Source organism: Cnephaeus nilssonii (assembly GCF_951640355.1).
Source record: "Cnephaeus nilssonii genome assembly, chromosome: 5".
Lineage (NCBI taxonomy): Eukaryota > Metazoa > Chordata > Mammalia > Chiroptera > Vespertilionidae > Cnephaeus > Cnephaeus nilssonii.
Window position 1 is genome coordinate 22166357 of NC_137076.1, and position 24932 is coordinate 22191288.

Sequence of the window (24932 nt, forward strand, 5' to 3'; positions counted from 1 at the left end):
GAGGGCGCCGGCAGGGATGCTGGCTTCGGATTGGGCCAGGGACAGTGGGCGGGGCATCCTGACGTGTACGTAGTGGGGAGGGGTAGTCCCGGATTGGTCCACACCGGCGGCTGAGAGCGCGAGGCGGGTTCAGCACTCAGCCAATCAGCGCTGCGCTTCCACATCGCCCCGCCTCGCGCTAGCGTCTACGTCACGCGGGGAGTGCGCTACCTCTCTTGCGCGTCCAACACCACTTCCGGGCACAGGCGCGGCGTGACGTCAGGAGGAGGGCAGGTAAGGGCTGGTAGGCGGAGGGGCGGCCAGGCCGGTAGGGGCCCGGGTAGTGGGGTGAAGTGGAGTGAAGTGGGGGTGTCAGGCTGCTACCTCACCCAATCTCGGAGCCGTCCTACTGACACGAGCACGCCGGAGGGGCCCTACGGTTCTGGGGTCGCGGGCGTGACCCCGGACCCAAATCCCGGGCTACGGCCGTGACTCCAGGCCCATATTATGCCTGAAGGGCCCCTTGGTTTACTACCTCTAGAAAATGGAACCAGTAAGCCCCTACCTCGCTGGGTCGTGGTGAAGATTTTGTAAAATAACTCTTGTAAAACGGTGGACATGAGAAACCATCACAACCACCAACGTGGTTAATTCGGCGTTAGGTGCTGTAGTGAGAACTTGAACTCACTGAGTCTTAACTGCAACCTTATCAGGTTGATACTTTGGTAAACCCTACTTTATAGATGAGGAAACGGAGGCCCGAAGAAAGTGAGCAGCTTGTCCAAAGTCAGGCCACTAGCAAGCAGCAGAGTCGGTATCCGAGTCCAAGTAGTATGTCCTGGACAAATACAGTCTATGATTACTCTTGACACCAGGGATCAGAGATTCCCATCTATCCAGCCTATTATACTATTCACTGGGGTGGTAAACCATGTTAAGACTCCTGGCTCCTGTAAACGCAGTACTTTGTGCAAGCACTTCCCACGGTGTTATTTCATCCACAGCAACCCCAGAAAGTCAGTCCTGTCGCCCTCATCCGCTCTTTACAGGTGAGGAAATATAATAATTCAGGGAGGCTCGGACACTGGCCAAGGCCACCCAGTGAGTGAGGAGTAAAGCTGAGATTCAAGCCCAGGGAACTGTGACCCCAAAGCCTGGGTGGGCACTTAGCTATTTTGTTAGTAAAAACATCCAGGGGCACTCTCTGTAGATGGAGGACCCGAGATAGAGAGAGGTTCGGGACAGTGTCGGAGCAGTTTACATCCAGGGCTTTGCCCCCTGGTTCTGTCTCCCCATCAGCTTCTGACTCTGGCAAGTTGCTTAAGTCCCTAAGTCAGTTGGAAAAAAATAGTAACAATACAGAGTAAATGAGGCAGTGGTGTCAGGCTCAGTGCAGCGCCTGGCACACAGTAACCATTAGAGAGTGCACAACTAAAGTAGCAGCAACAATTAGACCAAGCTTCCTGACTAGCACAGGGAGCTGGCAGAGGATACCCACAGGCCAAAACCAGCCTGATTTTGTACAACCTGCCAGCTAAGAGAGATACTGACTTCTTAAATGATTGGGGGAAACTCAAAAGGAGAATACTTTGTAAAGAGCGACAATCATGGGAAACGCAAATTTCAGTTATATTGGAGTACAATACACCCATTCATTTACATCTTGTTCACAGCTACTTTCTGAGAACTGGGCGATGGGCAGAATGGAGTTGTTGGGACACAGACAGTCTGGTCCGGAAAGCCAGCAGTATTTATTCTATGTTCCTTAACAGAAAACTTGCCAATCCCAATTCAGGACCTAAAAGTCTCTCCTCCAAACATGCAGGGTGTAGGGGATGTCTAACCCCCAGTTTTAGGAGCCCCTGATTTTGATACCTGTGTCACCTGCCACTGATTCTTACGGAAATTTCAATCAGTTACCAATGGTTCTTCTGTCAGAACTTTTTTTTTTTTTTTTAATCCTCACCCAAAGATATATTTATTGACTTAAGGAGGAGAGAGAGAAACATCAATGTGAAAGAGAAACATCCATCAGTTGCCTTCTGTACCTACCCTGACCAGGGATCAGAGCGGTAACATTTTGGTGTACCGGACTACACACCAGCTACCTGGGCCAGAGGCCAGGCCTTCTGTCAAAATTTATTAGAGGCCAGGCACTGTCCTTGGTGCTAGAGATATGGCAAGGTGAGATCTTGCAGAGGAGGCAAACTGTAGACAAGTGAACAGACACAGGGTGATGTGACAGGAACTCCAGGGGAGAAGTGACTCCAGTGGGGCCTCTGACAAAAGTGATGTTTGAGCTGAGACCTGTGACAAAGAACAGACAGCTTTTGGAGGAGTGCTCGAGGCAGTGGGCCTGCACCTGCTTAGCCTCTGAAGGCAGCCAGGAAGCCAGAGTGAGCACGAGGGAGAGGGGTGAGCGGCAGGCTTGGAGAGGGAGGCAGGGGTTCCATAGCCCACAGCCGGGGGGCTGAGGAGGGTACATGATTCTCAAAGCAATGGGAGTAACTGGAGGGGTTTAAGCAGGAGAGCGATATTTTAGATTTATTTTTTTAAAGATCCTCCTAACGCCTGTGGGACGAACAGACCGTGGGAATTGAGGGCAGAGTGAGACCGGAGAGAGGTGACTACACTGGTCCAGGGGAGCGATGGCAGGGGCCATGGAGGGGTGAGAAGTGTTAGCTGTGAATATATGTTGGATGGCGAGTGGACAGGACACTAAACCAACAAGCGCTGCTCTTTGGACACCTGGGGGAAGGCTCTTCGGAGTCGACACCACCTTACCCAGCCCACAGCATCTTCTCAGGGGAGCCGCGGCCCCTCTGCCCGGCTCCCCAGGAGAGTGGGACTGGGCAGATGGTCAGCACAGCACAGTCCGTGTCAGTGTCTTGTCATCTTTGCAGATTGGCCACGTTGAGGGTGAGGACCAGTAGGCAGCTCCCAAGATGGTGAGTAGACTGGCTTGTGGCTTCTTGGGGTTCTTTTCTAGTCTTCATTAGACTCCCACAGTAGCCCCTTCCTCCCCTAAAGCCCTTCCCTGTCCCTGAGCTCTAAGATTGTATTTTCAAACTCTGGATTCATGATCTTTTGGTGCAGTAGTTCTCAAACTTTGCTTCACATTAAAATCACCCCAGAAGCTTTTTTCTTTCTTTGATTTTTTTTAATGAGGTGAAATTCTCATAACAAAATTAACCATTTTAAAGTGTATTATCCCATGGCATTCATAATGTTGTGCAGCCATCATCTCTTAACTACTTCCAAAATGTTTCCATCACCCAAAAGGAAACTCCTTCCCTATTAGCAGTCACTCCCCTTCCCCCCTCCTCCAGCCCCTAGCAACCACTAGTCTGCTTCATGTCTCTATGGATTTGCCTATTCAGGACATTTCATGTAAATGGGACCATATACCATTTGGCCTTTATATCTGGCCTCTTTCACTTAACGTATCGTCTTCAAGATTCACCCAGGTTGTAGCATGTATCAGAGCTTCATTCCTTTTTATGGTTGAATGATATTCCAATGTGTGGATGGACCACCTTTGGTTTATCCATTTATCCATTGATGGGCATTTGGGTTGTTTCCACTTGTTGGCTGTTGGGAATAATGCTGCTGTGAACAAGGATTTGTTAAACATGTTTTCCAGGTTGCTTTTTAAAAGCCCAGTGTTCAGGCGCCACTCTCCAGAGCAGATCCTCTGTCAGGAGTTTTCTGGGCGTGGATCCCAGATAGCAGTATTTTAGAAACACCTCAGGTGGTTGTAATGTGCAGCCAAGTTTGAGACCCACTACTTTGGTGGGTCATTCAGTCATCTCAGCAAGTGGCTGCCAGCTTTTGAGAAGAGACTCCCCAGCCAGGGTAAGGGTTCTTTCATGAGACCTGTGCCTCAGCTGTATTGCGGGCATGTCTGCCCTGTTGCATTGTTAAATGTGTCTTACTGTAAGTCAGACCCCCCAAAATACAAAAGCCATCGCTCTAGGAGAGTGGAACCCTCGTGGAATTTTCCATGGCAACAACAGTGGGTTTTTCTCCCAGGTCACCAGTCCTCAATCAGACATGGAGCCCAGGGCCGTCCTCAGTCTCCCTCATCCAAGTCCCACCCCTCAAGGCTGCACCACTAGGTCTCCTGCAGGACACTCTCTGAGTCATGTCTCTCTTCTGCTTTCCAGGGTGAAAGGAAAGGTGTAAACAAGTACTACCCTCCAGATTTCAACCCTGAAAAGGTAAGAGGCAGGCTTCCTTCCCATGTCCATGATTGCAGAGACCTCACGGGGCAGGGTGAGGTCTGTCCCAGGACATCCTCATCATCGGAGCCACAGCTGCAGAAGCATGGGCGACCCTGAGATCTCTCTGCCTTGCTCTTGTGGCACGAGTCTTGGGGTAGTCTTCATCCCCAGAGGAAAACATGGCTCTCATCAGTGACCTACTCTGTGCTCAGCTTGGCGTATTTCCAGCAGAACTCAGGATGAGGTCAGGCACTCAGGCCCTGGGTCAGATCCCAGCCCCTCTGGTCTCCTCGTACCCTCTGCTGTTCCCTCTGCTTGGAATCTCTTCCTCCATTTGACCACAAGGTTTCTTCCCTTCCTTTAGGTCTCTACTCACACAGGGCCTCCCTGACCGTTGTCTCATTCTCTTATTTCATTACCTAGTGATGTTTCTCTTCATAGCCCTATAAGGGCTCCCTGACACATTATCTATTTACTTGAGTATTGTCCATTTCCCCTTTAGAACATTCACTCCACTCAGGTAGAGACATTCCATCTTGTTCACGGCTGTGTCCTCATACAATAGAGGCTGAGTAAGGTCTGCTGAGTGAGTCAGTGCGATCTGGCGGCATGGCCCCAGGCCCTTGACTCAGCCTCTCTACACCACAGTTTTCCCATGTCAAAAAGGAAATAAAACAACCTGTCCTCACAGAATCGCTGAGGGATTAAAATGAGGCAACGCACGTAAAGTAGCCAGTAAACGTTTGCCAGTTCTCCCCACGACACCCAGAGGTAATTACGGAACCTAGACTCAGGAAGGCAAATGGTGAGGTTACTACCCTGGGTCACACAGCTCTTTCAGCTCTAAAATGGGAGAGGAAAGATTCAAATTCATGTATTCATGAGCCCAAACGCACTGGCTTCACCAGAGCCTCTGTGCCTTCCATTGTGCTGTTAATACCCCTGGTAGGTCATAAGAAAGAGGCCTCTCTCAGCCTATGCCGGAGAGCATGAGTTTGCCCAGCTTAGCAGTGCTAACCTGCTCCTTCCTCCTCTCTGCACAGCATGGCTCTCTCAACCGATACCACAACAGCCACCCACTCCGGGAGCGGGCTCGGAAGCTGTCCCAGGGCATTCTCATCATCAGGTAAGGCCTGAGAACTCCTGCCCCTGTGCCACCTGGCCTCAATCTCAAGGAGAATTCAGCACTCCAGTGTGCCCAGTGCTGCAGGATCTTAATTCTGTTAAGCAGAGAGTCACTATATCAGTCAGCTGTTGCCACATAACCAAACAATAAGCACATATTGCTCACAAGTCCAAGGCTCAGCTGAATGTCTCTGTTGGCCTGGACTGGCCTGGCTATAGGAACATTCGTCAACCATTCTTTATCCCCTCTAAGTACGCGCCATTTGCGGTGCGGCTGTGGCCAGAGTTGCAGGTGTGGAGTCCAAGGGAGAGCCCAGTGGACAAAAGCAAATAAGCTGTTTTCTGTTTGTGTAGATTCGAGATGCCATATAACATCTGGTGTGATGGCTGCAAGAACCACATTGGCATGGGTGAGTTTCCACCCACCCCCTGCTCCCACCCAGCCCACCCCTATTCAGTCCCACAGACATTGAAGCCCATTAACCACCAGGGTCATCTCCATCAGGGACTCCCAATCAGGAGTCTGGGAGGAGGTGGCACCCAAGTGACTGGCGGGCTGCGGATGCCTCATTGCAGAGTGGTGAGGAGGCCAGGCTTTGCGTTCATCTCCTAGCTGAGTGATCCTGGGCCAGTGACTGAGCCTCTGTGTACCTCAGTTTACCCATCTGTAAAATTCAGATGGTCTGAGTGTCCACCTGTGTGGCATGTAAAGTATGTAGTGCACAACCTGGCCTGCATGATTCAGTGGTTGAGCGTCAACCTATGAACCAGGAGGTGACGGTTCAATTCCCAGTCACGGCACATACCTGGGTTGCGGGCTCAGTCCACAGTGGGGATGTGCAGGAGACAGCTGATGAATGATTCTCTCTCATCATTGATGTTTATATCTCTCTCTCCCTCACCCTTCCTCTTTGAAATCAATAAAAATAATATTTTAATAAACCAAGTGTGTAGTGCACAGCACGTGGCATATGGGAGGGCTCGTAAATTCAGTCTGCTGCTATCACTGTCCTTGACTGTCACCGTTAGCATTTGGGCCTCTGACTGTGCCACAGGTGCACTGATGGATGGACGGACAGGCATGGTCCAAGGTCTTGCTCAGCCGTGGTGAGACCTTGGTCAGATGACTCAACTCTCCTGACTTTGTTTCCTCCTCTGGGATCCTCACGGCACCTCCCGCAGCTCCTCACACAGCACCTGGGCCAGGGGAGCAGCTCATTCTGTAAACAGGAGCTGAGGGCTCTCAGTGAGAGGATCCAGTTCTCCTGGCAAAGGCTGTGGAAGTGCAGGAAGGGGTAGGCCCAGCCAGCCGACTGCTGAGGAGGACAAGTGAGCCCCTGTGGTGTCTCCCTGATCAGACCCAGCCAGGGAATCTGCCTTAAAGGCCACCAGGCACTCAGGGACAAAAAGTGGGGCTTGGCCTGACACCACCACACATGGGTCACCCTCAGGGACATGATTGGAAGCAGGACCCATGAGAGGAAAACCCAGCTAAGCCACACCACTCGCCAGCCCAAGCTCTGTTTTTCTAGTTTAAGCATTTTTCACTGATAAACAAGTTCATACAGAGTCAAGAATATATATCATCTAACTAGCAAAATAATAAAAAACCTGAACATTCTCTAGAAAAATAATAAGTCCAGCCCTTCTCAAATGTTTGCTGAGCCAGGCCCTATTCTAAGCAATGTGTGTTTTATTAGCTCCTGCAGTTTTCACAATAGCCCTGTACAGTAGGCATTATAATCATCTCTATTGCATAGATGTGGAAACAGGCCAGAGGGATGAGGTTGCTGACCTGAGCTCACACAGCGGATAGGTGGTGGAATTAGAATTCATCCCAGACCCTCTGGCTCCTGCCTACCCTCCTCTGTGGCTTGAGCACCTGTCACACAGCCTGAGCACAGCTCTTTGCTGCCTTGAATTTCAGTGCCCTCCTGAGGTACCTCCTCTGCAGGGGAGCAAAATACCACCCCTGCCTGCCCCCTACCCGGGTGCGTGGGCTCCAGCCCAGCCTGAGCCTCCACTCCCCTTCTCCTTCCAGGTGTTCGTTACAACGCAGAAAAGAAGAAGGTTGGCAATTACTACACGACCCCGATCTACAGGTAGAGGCAGCCTGGCAGGTGTCTCAGGGACACGTGGGTGGCCGCAGGGCGAATGGGCTGTAAATGAGTCTTAAGGGGAGGAGAGCTGGTACCCTCTTCCTGATGGCCATCACCTGTGTTCTGTCCGGAAAATCATCCTGGTGTGCCAGTCAGTACGTCCCTCTGTTTAGACCCCTCCATGGCTCCCACCTTCCTCAGAGTAAAAGTCCTTCCCATGGCCCACAAGACCCCTAACACCCTGCTCTATCCCATCCCTGCTCTCACCTCCTCCCACACTTCCCCTCGCTCACTCTGCACCAGCCACACGGGCTCCTCACTGTCCCTCTCTCTTACCCAGAGAGGCTCCACCTCTGTTCCCTCTGCCTGGAACAATCTTCCCCAGACATCTGCAAGGCTCCTTCCCTTGGGTTTCTACTCCAGCACCGCCTCTCAAAGAGGACTTTTCTAAAGTGGCGAGTACCACCCCGCACTCTTTGTGGGCAACATGGCCCCTGCTGGAATGTTCATCCCTCCGAGTGTAGGTTGATTTGTTTTACTGCTATGTCCCTGGCAGCTGGTGCCAAGCCAGCCACAGAGCAGCCTAGCTCAGGAGTGTTTGTTGAGTAAATGAATAAGCGAACAAATGAATGAATGAATAAACTCCAGACAGAAGTTAGTTCTGGCGTAATGGGACCATGTCTGTCTCGCCATGGCTGTATCCCCAGGTATGGAACTTGGTAGGTAGTAGATGCTCAGTAAACACTTGTTGGATGATGCGCACAGGTAGAAGGAAGCAGTCAGGGGTCATGGCAGCCTGGGGTGGCTGCAGTGTCCTGATTCCTGCCCACCTCCCAGATTCCGGATGAAATGCCACCTCTGCATCAACTACATTGAGATGCAGACAGACCCTGCCAACTGTGACTATGTGATCGTGAGTGGTGCCCAGCGCAAGGAGGAGCGCTGGGACATGGCGGACAATGAGCAGGTGCTGACGACAGGTGAGCACCTCAGGCAGCCCAAAGCCACCCCTGCCTGACCCTGACCCTGACCCTGAGCCTGAGGTGGGTCCCAGAATGCCCAGCCACATTCCCACCCTTGCAGAGCATGAGAAGAAGCAGAAGCTGGAGACAGATGCCATGTTCCGTCTGGAGCACGGGGAGGCCGACCGAAGCACACTCAAGAAGGCCCTCCCCACCCTGAGCCACATCCAGGAGGCACAGAGCGCCTGGAAGGACGACTTTGCCCTCAACAGCATGCTGCGGAAAAGGTTCCGGGTGAGTGGCTTCCAGCCAGGATTGGAACCACAGGCAGGCGGGGGCACCTGGCATCGCTAACATGGCAAGTTAAGACCCAGGTCCAGCCCCGTCCCCATCACATACTAGCTACAAGCATGTCATTTCATCCACTGAGCCTATTTTTTCCACCTGCATCATGAAGACCTCACAGCGCCCATGGGAGGCACCCAGCCCAGTGGCTATTTTTAAGCTCGTAGCGCCTTCCCCTATGGGGACTGGGCTTCGCTTTCAACAGATTTCAAAGGGTAAACGAGCCTCAGGCTGGGGCCCGGGTGAAGCCTGACCCTGCTGTGGGTATCATGGAGGCCCAGCAGGGTACTGACCAACTGGTCAACTCCCAACACACGTTCCATGGGCCCACTCAGCTGTCCCAAAACAAAATCCATAGACTGTCAACCTGCCCCAAAATAATTTCCAAAATCATCCCTGCCATGTGCTGACTATGAGAAAAAAGGGAAAATCATTTATAGTAAAATACATCCCGTAATGCATATTTCAATTTGTGTAATGTGTGGGCAAGATATCTGCACCTGTGTGGAGAGTCACAAGGGCACAGGTACAAATGCAAAGGACACCGGGGTATTGCCGTCAGTGACCACAGGGCTACTGAAGTTGTGCCAAAAATGCTTGGTGGAGCTATGAAAACTAGTGCCCTGGCTGGGTAGCTCACCCATATAAAGGGGGTTTTCACCCTTGCAGGGTCTGACAGGGCACTGTGAGAACCTTCTCCTTCTCTCTCTCTGTGGGGTGGACTGCCCCAGGACACTACCAATGGAGCCCAAGCAGGAGCATTAGGGCTAACCCCACAGGCCACAAGTTCCCTCACTATCCTACAGCTCCCATCTCTTCCTGCTTCCTCTTCTGATCATTCTGTGGTCATCATTAGGAGTAAAATTCCTAGTTTTTGTCTTTTTATTTATTTGAGAGAGAGAGAGGAGAGAGAAGAACAATCAATTTGTTTCACTTACTTATACATTCATTGGTTGAGTCTTATATGTGCCCTAACTGGGGATTGAACCCTAAACCTTGGTGTATGGGGACTACACTAACCAACTGAGCTACCCATCCAGGGCTCTAGTTTTCTTACTAATTACTTGTTACTAGAAGTGCTTCCCTGTAGCCAGGCCTGTGCCCTGAGCTGTGTGTCCCCTACCTTCTGGGCTTCTACATGTGGTAGAAGGACCCTCAAACATAACATCCCAGTGAGCCTGCCTCAGTCCCTAACCTACCCCGTCCACATCCCCTCTTCTCAATAGAGAAGTTATCTGTCCACCCTGGCTGGGTGGCCCAGTTGGTTGGAGCATCATCCCATGCACCAAAAGGTTGGGGGTTCAATTCCTAGTCAGGGCACACACCTAGGTTGCGGGTTCAATCCCCAGTTGGGATGTGTATGGGAGGCAACCAATTTCTCTCTCTCCTTCTCTCTTTCTCTTCCTCTCTCTCTAAAATCAATAAAAAACATATCCTCGGGTGAGGATAAAAAGAAAAAGAAGAAGGCATCTGTTCTTCTAGGCAGAATTCCCAAAGCTTGGAGTTGGCCTTAACTCCCCTTCCCCATCTCCAGTTAGCAAGTCTGTCAGCCTGTACCTTCAAATTATAACTCGTATCTGGCTACTTCCACACCCCCATCATCTCCTACCTGGACTAGCACAGTCCCTCTGTCCTGGTCTACAGGCTCTCACCCTCGCACCCCCAACATTCTGTTTCTCCCCCACCCCCACCAGGGCACGCCTATGAACACCTGAGTCAGTCACCTCCTTCCTGTGTTCAGTACCCTCCCTCCGTGGCTCCCACTTAAAGTAGAAGCCAAAGTCTTTCCCACCGGGTCTCAATGATCTGCCCCTTCCCCTCCCCGCCCCCATCTCCACCTTCCCCTTGTTCACTCTGCTCCAGCCACAGTGGCCTCCTCACTCTCCTCAGCAGCTCCAAGCATACGTCTGTCTCAGGGCCTTTGCACAGGCTCTTCCCTCCACCTTACAACGCTCTTCCACCAGATTCCCACATGGCCCCTCACTCAGATGTCTTTTCTCGGATGTGATCTTCTCCGGGAGACAGTCCCTGAGCCTCTTCACCCTGTATCACATTTAAAGTTGAATCCCCTGGCCACTCCCTACCCCTTTCCTGGCATTCTTTTTCTCCCATCACAGTTGTCTCACTCACCCACTAGAATGTCAGTTCCACAAGGGCAAGGATTTTTGTCTGCTCTCTGCTGTATTCCCAATGTCTAGGTCAGTGATGGGCAACCTTTTGAGCTTGGTGTGTCAAACTTCGCCAAAAAACTGAGCATAACTCGGGTAGTGTGTCACTTTGAGGAAAAAACTAACTCCAAGACTCTAGTCACAAATGTTTCATCCTCAGGAGCAGCAAATGTATCATCCTCGGCATGCGGCCGCGTGTCATCAGAAATGGCTACGCGTGTCAGTACTGACACGCGTGTCATAGGTTCGCCATCACTGGTCTAGAACAAGGCCTGGGACAAGATGGGTGTTATGTAAATATTTGTGGAATGAATGAGTGAAGAACTGATGGTACACGTATTAATAACAATTGTGCCTCCCATTTGTTAAGCAACTTTTGTGCCGCAGCCATAGTGTGAGGCTTTTTTCCCCACGAGCTTTGAGAGGAGGAAACAGACCTGGAGGTCTGGAGCAATGGTGTGCATCAACAGGCATGGAAGAGACACGGCTTTGATACCACCTCACTTCCCCCAACAGGAAAAGAAAAAAGCCCTGCAGGAGGAGGAGGAGAGGGACCAGGCGCTGCAGGCCAAGGCGAGCCTGGCCATCCCCCTGGTGCCTGAGACAGAGGACGACCGCAGGCTGGCCGCCTTGCTCAAGTTCCATACGCTGGACTGTGCGTGGGGCTGGAGGGCGTGGGTTGGGATGGGGAGAGACGGGGGGTCCCGGCTTTGAAGGGCAGACCCGGGCAGAGGGTGGCTTTGGACCTCTTTCCCCTCCTCTCCCTCTCCCCCAGCATATGAGGACAAGCAGAAACTCAAGCGGACAGAGATCATCAGCCGCTCCTGGTTCCCCTCGACCTCGGGGCCCAGCACCTGCAGCAAAGCTGGCAGCGTCCTGAAGAAGCTGGCCCAGAACCGAAAACTTGCACCTGCCGGCTCCCCCATCACCGTGGGGGGCCTGGGTATTGTTCGAAGGCAGTCCCGGGAGACCTCAGAGAGCCCACAGCACGTTGCTGAGACCTCCAAGTCGGGGAAGCTACAGGTGTCAGAGGGCACCACCCAGGACTTACCCACATCCCCCCAAGACTGCTCTCAGGAGACAGCCAAGACCCCCAAGACAAAGGAACCTCAAGGGCAGAATGGGGGCTGTCAGGACAGGCCCCGGTCCTCATCAGGCTCCTCCCAAGAGACAGCCGATCCCCAGGACACACCACGCCCCTGCACCCTCAACTCTTCCCTTGTGGCTGACTACTCAGACTCATCAGAGAGTGAGTGATTTTGGGGACTGGACCCCCTCTGGAGGCTGAGGCATACCCAGGAGGTCCCTCAGAGACTGCAGCCTCACTGGACCACCAGCCTCCGAGACCTCAAACATCACCCCTTCCTCAGACCTCGCCTTCCCAAGGGATGGAATTATTTATTTGGTCCTGAAGACGGGGAGAGGGTGTGTGTGCCTTGTAGGACACCCCACTCCCCAGACTTATTAAAGCTGTTTCTTTGCCCTTGCCTCCGGTTACTAGATGGGCCCAGGGGCTGCCCCTCTACCCCACCCCATCCAACCAAGCTGGCAGGCCTCTCATAGCAAATGGTGATGCCGGGCTACAGCTGTGACCACCGCGATGGTCCTCACCCCAGGATGATGAGGGTTTCAAGGTAGTGGCTCAGGTTGGTCTGCAATCAGGGCAGACTTCCCAGAGGAAGTGACACGGGCTGAGTGGGAAGGGTGGGTAGGGGACCAGGCAGCAGGAACCACGCAGGGGGCCCAAGGTTGGGGGCACACGGCGTGCCCATGCAGGTGTGAGCTGTTCCTTGTCCCCAGCCCATGGGAACACCTTACAAGGATCACTAAAAAGGTCCCAGCGTGTTGCTGCTTTTGAATGAAACGTAAGACAGCAGAAAATAGTTCAAAACAGCCCACATACACCAGGAAATAATAGCCTGTCACCTCCCCCTAACCTTGGAAAAGGGAGATCTTTTCACAGATACTGATGGAACACTGGGAGGGTGCCAGGCACTGTTCTAGCCACAGGGAGAACAGCGATGAACAAATGCAACCCTCTTGGGGCTGAGGTTCCAGCTGAATTCGTACTCAGGGCATGATGGTCGCAGTAGCTGCCCCAGCCCACCAGCCCTGCTCCCCAATGGGGCAGTAAAGTCTCAGGGTAGCAGTGTGAGCCCTGACATCTCCAATTAGGGCTTTTCTCTACCAGAGACAACCGGCAGCACTTGCTCTGGCCTGATGGTGCCCACCTGGGATTTGGCGGTCATAGCACGATCAGCCAGACGCCAAACACAAGGCCTGGCATCTAGAAGATGCCCCGTAAATGGTGCCGCCTTTGTGGTTCCGAGGGGGTGGCTGACGCCGAGCTTGGCCCGGAAAAGGGGATAGGGTCGGCGGAGTACACTGGGAGTCCAGGGAATCTGCAGGGTTGCGTGCGCACGCGCCTCCTTCCGGCGGAGGCCCCTCCCACACGCGCGGCCCGCTGCGCCCCGACCCTGGTGGAGCACGCTGGCTGCGCCATGCCCCCTCTGGAGGCGATCCGCTACTCGCGGGGCTCGCTGCAGATCCTCGACCAGCTGCTGCTGCCCCAGCAATGCCGCTACGAGGAGGTGGACTCGGTGCAGCAGGCCTGGGAGGCGATCCGCGCCATGAAGGTGGGGTGCAGCGCCGGGGTTGTGGGTGGGGCGCGCCCTCGCCTGGCGCCCCTGACACTCCCATCCCTTTCCTCCAGGTGCGCGGCGCGCCTGCAATCGCGCTCGTGGGGTGCCTCAGCCTGGCCGTGGAGCTGCAGGCCGGAGCTGGGGGGCCGGGACTCGCCGCGCTCGTTGCCTTCGTGCGCGACTCGCTGAGCTTCCTGGTCACCGCCCGGCCCACCGCCGTCAACATGGCCCGCGCTGCCCGCGACCTGGCCGACGCTGCAGCCCAAGAGGCCGAGCGGGAGGGCGCCACGGAGGAGGCCGTGCGGGAGAGGTAGAGGGCCTTGTGCTAGGCACTGCTCTGAGCAGAGGCTCATTTTTTTCGCACAGCGACCCATTTCACAGATGAGAAGCAGATATGGGGTGCTTAGTCCAAGGCCACACAGTCAGGGCTGGGAGGCCTACCCAGGCCCCAGGAACTTGGACTCAACCCCATGACTATGCTTCCCCTGAACATGCCCAGCCCCTGTTGCCCTTGGAGGTCCTTTTCAGTCCCACTTCCTTCTGCCGGGGTTTTTCTTTTGAGGAATTTTGGTTCTTGTCTCATCCGTTCCCTGCCCTCTTCTTTTCCCACTCTCCCCCTCTGCTCCAGCCACAGGTTCTTTGACCCCACCAGGCTCGCTCCTGCCCCGGGGCCTTTGCACATGCCTTCTCTCTAGAGCAGATGCTCTATATCCCTCCTTCAGGTTTAAGGCTTCGGTCTTCCCCACCCCCCATATGTTACAGATCATCTCCCACCCCGACCCCCCTGACTCTGCTGCCTTTTTCTTCACTTGATTATCTGCTCATTTTTTTTGCCTCCCCAACTTGTGTCAGCTCCATAGGGGCAGAGATTTTTGTCTTGGTTACTGCTGGGCCCCCCAGCGCTTCGCACACAGGAGGTGCTCAGTTAACATGTGTTGCATGAGCGGATGGAGTGACAGGTGGCAAAAGCAGAAGGATCTAGGCCTCACAGCTGTGGGAGGCTTTCAGCCAGAGAGCTGGGCAGGAAGGAGGGGCCAGCCAGGGCCCCGAGGCTGAGAGTCCCTTGTCGGCCCCAGAGTGATCTGCTACGCTGAAGACATGTTGGAGAAAGACCTCAAGGATAATCGGAGCATTGGAGACCTGGGAGCCCACCACCTCCTGGAGCGGGCAGCCCCCAAGGGCAGCAAGGTGACAGTGCTGACCCACTGTAATACTGGTGCACTGGCCACTGCTGGCTATGGCACAGCCCTGGGTGAGTAAGTGGGTGTTCATGGGGATGGGGGAGGGCCCCTTTTGGATTCAAAAGAATGAAACACAAACCACTTTTCCCACCCCACCCCCAAAATGGAAATAGATTGGTTCTTGTACAGAAACAGGAAGATGCCTTCAGGTATGGCTGGATCCAGGAGTTCAAAAAATTAGCATTAGGACCCATCTATTCCTGTCCCGGTCCTGCTCCCGGTCCACGGGTCAGCAGAGGGCCTGCCAAGGTTCAGATCAGGAGGAGAGGAGCCTATGCCAACAATATGTAACTCCTTACAACTCAGGGGCTCTGATGGGGTCACCTGCCCATCCAAGATCAACCACTTGATGGACCTGGCCTGAGTGGGCAGAATGTGGACTTCAAGAGAACTGAGGGGAAGGGAGTGGTCCCCAAGGAATGATTGGGGTAGCAGTGACCTAGAGAGGGGGAACTGGGTCCTGGGGCTCAAGTCAGCAGATTCCACTTGATCTTAAATTCCATGTATTTCTCTACCTGCTTGGGTTTCACTTTGGGGCCTGGGGACTGAGGCCCTGATGGCAAGACATCATTCATTCATGTGCTCAACAGATAGTGGCACCTACTCTGTGCCCTACCATTCATGCATGCACTCCTTTATTCACTCAGCATTTATTAAGCACCTACTATGTGTCCCACCATTCATGAGTGCAAGCATTCTTTCATTCACTCAACAGACATTTATTAAGCATCTGCTATTTGCCAGGCACAGTTCTGGGCGCTGGGGAGCCAGCAGTGAGCCATTGGGAAAGGAAAGTAGAAGGAACAGACAAAAGCAAGTCAGTAAATATATATGATGTGTTCGGAGGTGATAAGTACTAAAGGGGAAAAGCAGGGAAAGAGGTCAGAGGTGTGGGGGTTGCTGTGTGAGATGGAAGGATCAAGGAAGGACTCAGGAGGTGTTCTCTAAGCACACATGCACTGGACAGAGGGACAGCGACCACAGGGCCTGGGGATGGGGAGCCTTTGGAGATCTGTGCCCCCAACTAATGGGCCACCACCCTGCCCACCTGTCCCTTTCTGTCTCATCCTGGCCTTTTGGTGAGTCGGGTCCTGCAGGTGTGATCCGCTCGCTGCACAACCTTGGTCGCCTGAAGCATGTCTTCTGCACGGAGACCCGGCCCTACAACCAGGGGGCCCGGCTGACAGCCTTCGAGCTGGTCTACGAGCAGATTCCTGCCACCCTCATCACCGACAGCATGGCAGCAGCCGCCATGGCTCACCAGGACGTGTCAGGTCAGCAGGTGGGGTGCCAGCAGGCAGGGCACCAGCACGCAGGGCTCCAGGCATCCAGGGTCAGGTGATGACCCCCGACATCTTGCTCCCCAGCTGTTGTGGTGGGAGCTGACCGTGTGGTTGCCAATGGTGACACAGCCAACAAGGTGGGCACCTACCAGCTGGCCATCGCCGCCAAGTACCATGGCATCCCCTTCTACGTAGCTGCCCCCAGCTCCTCATGTGACCTCCGTCTGGAGACGGGCCAGCAGATCGTCATTGAGGAGCGCCCAGGCCAGGAGCTGACCGATGTCAACGGGGTCAGGATTGCAGCACCCGGTAAGCCATCACTCAGCGCGGTACCAGAATCTGGGCACCTTCAGTTAGGTACCCATCCCCTTCACAGGAAGCAAGCGGCATTTGGGGTGTCCTCAGCCTTCTAGGGCACAAGCAACTTCAAATTCAAGCCAATTTTAGAAACAGAAACATGTTGGAAGTCAATTTCTCTACCACGGTTTTCTCACCTGAAGAACAAATAAGAACCCTGTTCAGCAAAGTGCCTATGAAGAGACACAGATATTTTCCAGCTTCCCCATGCTCCCTGGCTGTGCAGCTATGAGCAGGTTGCCTAAGTTCTCTCATCCCTAAGAGCCCCTGTGCTCCTATCTATAAAAGAGCTGTTATTATGACCTACCTCATAAATCCCAGGGCCTTCAGTGAATTAACCCACATGACCTGGAGAATAGGCCCAGCCCTAGAGGGACCCTGGCCGGCGTGGCTCAGTGGTTGAGCGTCCACCTATGAACCAGGAGCCGCAGTTCAATTCTCAGACAGGGCACATGCCCGGGTTGCGGACTCAATCCCCAGTGGGGGTTGTGCAGGAGACAGCCAATCAATGATTCTCTCTCATCATTGATGTTTCTATGTCTCCCTCTCCCTTTCTCTCTGAACTCAATAAAAATATACATATTTTTTAAATAATAGCAGTATACAGCCCAGCCGGTGTGGCTCATTGGTGGAACATTGACCCATGAACCAGGAGGTCATGATTTGATTCCTAATAGAGGGCATGCAGGAGGCAGCCGATTAATGATTCTCTCTCTCATGATTGATGTTTCCAACCCTTCTCTCCCTCTCCCTTCCTGTCTCTAAAATCAATAAAAAAAAAATTTTTTTTTTTTTTTAAAGAGAGAGGGGGATTGTAGCCAGTTTGGCTTAGTGGATAGAGCGTTGGTCTGCAGACCAACGGGTCCCAGATTCAATTTCAATCAAGGGCACATAACTTGGTTGCAGGCTCATCTCCAGCCCAGGCCCTCATTGGGGTCTTGTGTAGGAGGCAACCAATCAATGTGTTTCTCTCATATCAGTGTTTCTCTCTGTCTTTCCCTCTCTCTTCCACTCTCCCTAAAAATCAATGGAAAAATATCTTTGGGTGAGGAGTAACAAAAAAATAAATAAATAACTTAAAAAAAACACTTTAGTGTGGGAGGCAGCTAATTGATGCTTTGCTCTCTCATCGATGTTTCTCCCTGCCTCACTCTAAAATCAATAAAAACCTTTTTTAAAAAACACTATAAAACTAAGCAGAAGGAAGTCCTAATAGTCTGTTGTTTTCTGCTGCAATTCCTTACCGCTTTTTTATTTTTATTTATTAAATATATTTTATTGATTTTTTACAGAGAGGAAGGGAGAGAGATAGAGAGTTAGAAACATCGATGAAAGAGCCCTAGCTGGTTTGGCTCAGTGGATAGAACGTTGGCCTGTGGACCAAAGGATCCCGGGTTCCATTCCAGTCAAGGGCATGTACCTTGGTTGCAGGCTCCTCCCCGGCCCAGGCCCTGGTCTGGGCTCATGCAGGAGGCAACCAATCGATGTGTTTCTCTCACATTGATGTTTCCCTCTGTCTTTCCCTCTCTCTTCCACTCTCCCTAAAAATTAATGGAAAAATGTCCTCAGATAAATAATTAATTAAAATTGCTTTATAAAAAAAAAAAGAAAGAAAGAAACATCGATCAGCTGCCTCCTGCACACCCCCTACTGGGGATGTGCCCACAACCAAGGTATCGAACCTGGCACCCTTCAGTCCGCAGGCCGATGCTCTATCCACTGAGCCAAACCGGTTAGGGCGGGCTCCTTAGCGCTTTTTTAAGAAGGATACATTGATTCTGAAATTTTTTTTCTCATTTTATTTTTTGGCGTCCCTGCTTTCCTAGAGGCATAATTAGCACTGGTCATAATCCCTTCGACTGTGGAAAGCAGAGTTGACAACCCACACCCACTAAAGTAAAACTGGGACAGCAAGACATATGTCACATGGGCAAGGTGCCGTCTGTGGGCCCTGTTACTCTGCTCCTGCCAGTGGTCATAGGAATGCAGACCCCAGAGAAATGGGTCTTGTGTTTTTTCCAAGAGAAGCCTTACATTTTTTAAATATGAAATCTCCCACCTTTTGAAAGGTGGCAGCTAATTCAGTGGTCTCAAAAAACTGTGAGCCTGCCCTAGCTGGTATGCTCAATGGTTAGAGCGTCAGCCCTTGGACTGAAGGGTCTCGAGTTCAATTCCAGTCAAGGGCGTGTACCTCTGTTGCAGGCTTGATCCCCAGCCCTCGGTCAGACTCTCACATCCATGTTTCTCTCTCTTTGTCTCTCCCGCTCCCTTCTAAAAATCAATGGGGGAAAAACAGGTGAGGATTAACAAATAAAACAACTGTGAGCCAGAGAAAAAAGTTTGCAGCCTCTTGTGTAAGAAATTGTGGTCTACACTGAGTAATTCATTCAGCAAATGTTTTTGAGCCCCTGACTAATGCTAAGTGCTGGGATATAGGAGTGAAAGAAGACACAAAACTCCATTCCCTCATAGAGCTGACAATTTGGTCAGGGAGACAGGCAATAAGATAAATAACACAATTATAGGAAGTAAGGGCAGAGGAGAAATAAGGCAAGGAAGTATCTGTACAGGGGGTTTAGACAAGGTGATCAGAGACCTTCTCACTGAGAAGGTGACATGTGAGCAAAGACTGAAGGAAATGAAACATCGAGTCGTGCGTATCTGAGGTAGAGCTTCTAGGCAGAGGGCAGAGCCCAGGCAAAGGCCCTGGAGTGGATTCTTGGAGGTTCTTAAAGAGATCCAGGCAAAAGTAGGGTGGATGTATATAAAACTTTGAAACCTTAGTGACAATTCAGGAATGGTGTGTGGGGAGGAATCTAAACTTGTTACTGGGTACCAAAGCCCATGTCTTCGTGCACTTTTGGGCTAAGTATCCCCAGATTCTCAAGAATTCCCTAACTCCAACAACCACCATGGGTGTGGGGGGACAGGTAACAACAACTTGAGAACTTTCACAGAAGTAAATATCTCCCTTCTTGCCTCCCTTCTCTTCCCTGTAGGAATTGGGGTTTGGAATCCTGCCTTCGATGTCACCCCCCATGACCTCATCACCGGCGGCATCATCACAGAGCTGGGTGTCTTCACCCCCAAAGAACTCCAGGCAGCCCTAAGCACCACCACCTCCTGAGGGTGGGGACGTTAGATGGACCCCAGAAGTAACCAACCCGGCTCTCCTTACCCTGCCCCATCCCCCTAGGTTTTATAATAAAACGTATTGAATAGCCTGCCCCAAAGCTGACCTTCCCCCAGTTACACTTCTTCCTAGAGCAGGGATAGCGGACAGAGTCTTTGCATGGCTCTTCAAAGTGCAGCAGCTGGAGATAGCTGCCCAAGTTCCTATCCCAGTTCTGCCACTCTTCCTGCTGTGTGATCTTGGCCAGGTCGCTTCACCTCTCCATGCTGTGGTTTCCTCATTTATAACACTGGGGACACTACCTATGGCCTTAGGAGGTTGCTCTCAGGACGGGAACTAGGGTAACACCTCCGGCACAAAATTTTAAATGGGACACCAAAAAGCTCAGTAACCAAGATAAATAATACTTTCATGCAGTATTTTTAAAAATCAAAATTAATGCAAGAAAAATACATGAACAAAATACCAAGATACTAAACAGAGAGAATGGAAGCCTACCTTTGCACACCTTAACCTTAACCTCTACCAGCCCTTGTCCCAATAAAACTTTGTTTACAACATCAGACCACCAATCTACAAGCAGTAGTTTCACGGTGTGATTTTTTTAAAAATATTAAAATGTTACTTTTAAATGTTGAAAACACCATCTTGATTACAGAATTGGGTACCCTTAAATTTTGCACCAGTAAGTGCCTAACTCACCTCATTTTTGTTCTGGACTGAATTTTACATACAAAGAGCATAAAACTATACGTTTTACAAAACATGAGCGCCCAGGGAATATTAGCTTATCATTGTAACCTTCCCTTTAAAATTTTTGCCAAACGCTGTCCATGAAGAACCATCTTTGTCAGAACGCCAACTCTTTGCCACGATGTTTCCCATGCGCCCTTGCGCGTCCTGGCCACACTATCCCATCGTGCCCTGCGTTTTCCGGTTACAATAGTTCAGCCCCGCTTTTTCCTGCGCACGTCCTATCATGGCGCAGGGGCAGCGCAAGTTCCAGGCGCAGAAGCCAGCCAAGAGCAAGGCGGCGGCGGCGGCCTCGGAGCGCAACCGGGGCCCGAGGAAGGGAGGTGAGGAGTGGTCCGGGGGCTGGGCGAGGTGGGCCTGGGGCGCCCTGACCTCACGCGAGTGTGTCTTCCCCCAGGTCGTGTTATCGCCCCCAAGAAGGCGCGCATTGTGCAACAGCGAAAGCTCAAGAAGGTGAGTGGGGGCGTGCGAGGGGCGAGGGATGGGGCTTGGAGGTCAGCGGATTGAGTCTAGAACCGGCGGAGGTTGGAGCCGGGAATGAGCCTGGAGCCGGCCGGGGGCGAGAGCGAGCCTTGGAGGGCTGTGGAGGGAGGGATCCAGGGATGAAGTCTGGAGCCGGGGATGAAGTCTGGAGCCGGGGGTGGATCCTGGAGAATTCCGGACTCTGAGCCTCCCGCGTGCGGTGTGTACAGGAACGTCACCTATTTCTCAGCGGGCCTCACAGCGGTCGCCAGCCGGTGGTCCGTGAGGTCCGAAAGGTTGGCGACCGCTGGCTTAAGGAAACCTTTGGAGCCGCGGTCGCCAACGTGGGAGCAAGGCCTGGCGCGCAGAAAGTATTTTACACTCATTAAGCTGCTTTGGTTGTTACTGTGCTCTAATGGGACTCGGGAGGGGAGTGGCATGGGAACGGAGTTGAAAACCCCAGCTTTGCGCGAAGGCAGTGCTGGGGCAAAGCGCAGTTCCATGGATGAGTACAGTGGAACCTCGGTTCTCGAACTTGTTCCAGAAAGCTGTTCAAGAAGCGATTCGTTCGAAAACCGAATCGTTTTTCCCCATTAGAAGTCATGTAAATTTAATTAATCCATTCCAGACCCCCAAATGATTCCCTTTTTTTAAACCTTTCTTATATATAGTACATGTCTAATGTACTGTTTAATCTATTAATAAAAACACTCTTTTCGTAAGTTTACGAGACCACCCCCTACTAACCTTAAATCACTTCAGCATTCATTCCAGGGGTGCCTTTCAGGTCAGCATTCGGCATCTGAGTTTGTTCATGTGTCACTGCCTCTGAAACGCTGTCTCTGGCTAACTGCTTTTCGTGTATCCAAATCAACAGTTTTTCTACCTCAGTTGCCTGTGATCATTGCTTCTTTCACACCCTTAGCAACATTAGCACTCTTGATGATCTCTTTGTGTTTTAAAATTGTGCTAATCTTCGTTTTCACCACCAACAAAAGCACTTTCTCCTTTGTTTATTGCCTGAGAGACATGCAAGAATTGTCTGATCCAAAACCGAGACATTTTTTCTGTGAACTTGGTTGAGGACCGAATTGTCCAAGATAGGAGACATTCGAGAACCAGGGTTTGGCTGTATTTGTTCACCATGAGCCTCTTACCTGTGAAACGGAGAGTTGTAAGGGTTCAGTGCCGTAAGGCACCTGTAAAGCGCTGAGAACAGCACAGGGCACCAAGAAACATTAGCTGTGTTGGTTATTGTCATTTCTAGGGTTAAGCTTAAGAAGTTACAGAAAATTAAAACTGATTTTGGTGGAGTCAGATCCGGGTTTGAGTTGTATTCCACACTAACTAGTGTGTAACCTTCATCAAATTGTTTAGTTTCCCCAGAGCCTCGGTTTTCTCAGACCTGGGTCCCCAGCAGCCTGCTTACCTCCAGTATTCATTTAGGAAGATTCTGTCCTACCAAATTTCAAAATATTCGGGATCATCCTGGATCTCCCCCTCACCCTCTCCTCCCTGATCTGCCGCCCTCCCCCCATCCCCCATAGCAGCCAGAGGGCGCCTGTGAGCACTTAAAAGTCAGATCATGTTGCCTTCTCTGCTCAGAACCCTCCTGCCTCTATCTCGCTGGGGGGGTGGACACCAAGCCCTGTACACTATGCTCTATGCCCCGTCTCACTTCCCTGCCCTCTCCTCCCACTCTTCCCCTTGCTCCCTCCAGCCTCACTGGCCCTTTAACTGCTCCTTGTCCCACCTCAACTTTGCACTGGCTGTTTCTTCTGCCCCAGTCCTCCCAAAAATCCACATGGCTCCCTTCCTCTGAGTCAAGTCTGACTGCAAGTGTTGCTTCTGAGCAGCTTGTTCCTGATGACAGCCCCACCCCCACTCACTCGCCCTTGTTTTCTCTAAACATTTCTTACCATTTATCACTTTAACGTGATGTATCATTGGCATTTATATTGTCCCCACACATGCACTGAATGTCAGCTCGCTGAAGGTAGAGGTTCTCCTGTGTCCTGTTTGCTGTTGTGTCCCCTGTGCCCTGGCATGTGGTGCTGGCTGTGGCCATCATGAGTCATTGGAGTTCATACAGGCAGGGCAAGGGGATGGTTTGGGGAATATGATTAAAATACCAGTTTTGGACCCAGACACACTTGGCTTCTAATCCCTGTGCCTTCACTTGCTCACATCCCTGTCTCAGAGCCCCAGTTCACCATGTGCAAAGCAGAGGGACTGTCCACCTGGAGGCTGAGACCACAGACTCGAGGCATGCCAGGGTCCAGTCTCCCCTCATGTGGTGTGCAAACCCTAGGCAACTGCCTCCTCACTGCAGGAGCCTCAATTTCCCCTTCAGTGAAACGGGAGTGAGCAGAAGTTTGGACGCTGAGGTCCAGAGATGAGAAAGGGTTTTTTGTGTGTGTATAACACCACAGAGAGTGTGGGGCAAAAGCAGGACTTAAACCACAGCCTGCAGACTCTCAGGTGCTGTTTCCGGGGGTGTCACTGATCCAGCCCCAGGTCAGGCCCTCCCTCACTCCCTCAGCCTCAGATCCCAGTCTGATTGGCCCTCGGTTGCCCCTTCAGGACCTGGAGGTCGGGATCCGGAAGAAGATTGAACATGATGTGGTGATGAAAGCCAGCACCAGCCTGCCCAAGAAGCTGGCGCTGCTGAAAGCCCCCGCCAAGAAGAAGTAGGCAGCCTCTTCCTCCACCAAGACACGTTCCCACGGACGCAGCCCCTGCCTCCATGCTCAGACCTCTGCAGGGGACGCCACAGGCAGCACCGCGGGCAGAAGGAGCCCTGCTCCCCAGAGCCTTGGGTTGCAGCTCGAACTTCGGACGGGGGGTCAGGGGAGCCTGGCCTGTGAGCAGGTGACCAGCACATCTGTGGTGCATGGGTCAGTTTCCCAGGGTGCCAAGAACTCAGCAGTGGCCTTGAGGAAATGTTCAGCTTTCTGTACCGTCCCCCCTCAGTTCCTTTGTCCACTGGTTTCATCGGAGCAATAAACCTGCCTTTGTCCTTCCCCTTGCAGTCACATGCTCTGTGAGCAGGCCAGGGCCAGAGGCCAGCCGCACTGACCTGGTCAGCCTCGGCAATGTCTTCAGGAGACCAACCACCTACTCGGGGAGGGGTGATTGAGCTTCTGCACGTCCATCCTGGGAGCTTATGGAGAATCTTCCCTCCAGCCCCAGGTGACTCACCAACCTCCTTACCTGCCTAGGTCACCCCCTCTGCCCGGTACAAGCCAGGAGATATGGGGAGCCATTTTCCCATCTGTAGGACAGGTGTTGATTAAACCAGAATGCACTTATGAACTGCTCAAAGCCACCTCTATCTACTAAAATAAAGTCAAAATGTCGGGTATGTCTGTGGCTTGTGCTTTCTGCACATCACTTCATCCCAAGTTGGGTTGGGTTGGGTTAACACTCCAGAGCCAGTACTTGAACCCACCACTGGCTGAGTCCCAATGTGTACTCAGCTGACCATCCCCACCTCTCTTCCCACACCAAGATTTTCTTCTGTTTCATTCTGAGCACCCCCTTCCCCAAATCCTCACTCGAGCCTGCTAGACTGGACGATGCCTATGGAGTTAGCCGCGAGCTCTGGCCTGGTGACCACCCTTCTCTCCCTCCGTTGGGGGTGAGAGGTAGGTCTCAGCACAGTGACCAGGCTGGGCCCAAGGAAACTCCAAACTGGAGTTTCCTTCAATTCAGGTTCTGCTACCACAGCTCTCAATTTTTTGAGATGTAAAGTAGGGTTTTTGTGTGCGTGAAATTGCTCTCCCGGCTTCTGTGTATGTGTGTGTGGTTAAAACAAAAGTGACATTTAACCCTTTGCACTCACTTGCTTTTTTCTTGATTCCTTTATTCTAATGCTAACCGTGTGGAGTCACACTCGACATCCGAGTGCAAAAGGTTAACCCTTTGCACTCGCTTGCTTTTTTCTCGATTCCTTTATTCTAATGCTGTGTCGAGTCACACTCGACATCCGAGTGCAAAAGGTTAAAAGTATACAATTCAGTGGCATTTTGTGCATTCACCGTGTTTTTGGGACTACCCAAACTTACCACAGAAAAGATGGCCTGTCCCCAGTAGCTGTCACTGCCTGTTCCCCCCTTCCCAGTCCCTGGCAGCCACGGATTTGCATTCTGTCTCTCTAG

General features: G+C 52.0%; 3 protein-coding genes across 5 annotated transcripts; all 3 read left to right on the top strand.

Annotated features, from left to right (window-relative positions):
- Window positions 1-203: 203 nt before the first annotated feature.
- On the top strand, window positions 204-12364 carry YJU2B (YJU2 splicing factor homolog B). 3 transcript variants are annotated; one of them, XM_079772266.1, is made up of 11 exons: window positions 204-273; window positions 2883-2927; window positions 4146-4199; window positions 5246-5328; window positions 5682-5737; window positions 5818-5907; window positions 7369-7429; window positions 8264-8406; window positions 8510-8682; window positions 11418-11556; window positions 11677-12364. In XM_079772266.1, the coding sequence occupies exons 2-11, from the start codon at window positions 2925-2927 to the stop codon at window positions 12156-12158; spliced, it is 1284 nt and encodes a 427-aa protein (XP_079628392.1). In that variant the 5' UTR covers window positions 204-273; window positions 2883-2924; the 3' UTR covers window positions 12159-12364. The 3 variants fall into 3 exon arrangements, with proteins under 3 accessions (XP_079628392.1, XP_079628390.1, XP_079628391.1); XM_079772264.1 differs by lacking the exon at window positions 5818-5907 and having other exon boundaries at window positions 11677-12362; XM_079772265.1 differs by lacking the exons at window positions 204-273; window positions 5818-5907 and adding an exon at window positions 1006-1028 and having other exon boundaries at window positions 11677-12362.
- A 996-nt stretch (window positions 12365-13360) lies between these two features.
- On the top strand, window positions 13361-19562 carry MRI1 (methylthioribose-1-phosphate isomerase 1). The gene is made up of 6 exons (XM_079772267.1): window positions 13361-13537; window positions 13615-13853; window positions 14620-14795; window positions 15882-16058; window positions 16152-16376; window positions 19424-19562. The coding sequence occupies exons 1-6, from the start codon at window positions 13403-13405 to the stop codon at window positions 19549-19551; spliced, it is 1080 nt and encodes a 359-aa protein (XP_079628393.1). The 5' UTR covers window positions 13361-13402; the 3' UTR covers window positions 19552-19562.
- Window positions 19563-20385: 823 nt separating this feature from the next.
- Window positions 20386-23793, top strand: LOC307100004 (leydig cell tumor 10 kDa protein homolog). Its single transcript, XM_079772269.1, has 3 exons — window positions 20386-20633; window positions 20708-20763; window positions 23356-23793. Exons 1-3 carry the CDS (start codon window positions 20537-20539, stop codon window positions 23464-23466), a joined length of 264 nt encoding a protein of 87 aa, XP_079628395.1. The 5' UTR covers window positions 20386-20536; the 3' UTR covers window positions 23467-23793.
- Window positions 23794-24932: the final 1139 nt, after the last annotated feature.

Coding starts and splice junctions, on each gene's coding strand:
- YJU2B (XM_079772266.1), top strand. Junction 8,407..8,509: donor TGAGCAGGTGCTGACGACAG/GTGAGCACCTCA, acceptor CCACCCTTGCAG/AGCATGAGAAGAAGCAGAAG. Junction 8,683..11,417: donor TGCTGCGGAAAAGGTTCCGG/GTGAGTGGCTTC, acceptor TTCCCCCAACAG/GAAAAGAAAAAAGCCCTGCA.
- MRI1 (XM_079772267.1), top strand. CDS start 13,403: ATGCCCCCTCTGGAGGCGATCCGCTACTCGCGGGGCTCGCTGCAGATC. Junction 14,796..15,881: donor TGGCTATGGCACAGCCCTGG/GTGAGTAAGTGG, acceptor CGGGTCCTGCAG/GTGTGATCCGCTCGCTGCAC. Junction 16,377..19,423: donor GGTCAGGATTGCAGCACCCG/GTAAGCCATCAC, acceptor TCTTCCCTGTAG/GAATTGGGGTTTGGAATCCT.
- LOC307100004 (XM_079772269.1), top strand. CDS start 20,537: ATGGCGCAGGGGCAGCGCAAGTTCCAGGCGCAGAAGCCAGCCAAGAGC. Junction 20,634..20,707: donor CCGGGGCCCGAGGAAGGGAG/GTGAGGAGTGGT, acceptor GTCTTCCCCCAG/GTCGTGTTATCGCCCCCAAG. Junction 20,764..23,355: donor AACAGCGAAAGCTCAAGAAG/GTGAGTGGGGGC, acceptor TTGCCCCTTCAG/GACCTGGAGGTCGGGATCCG.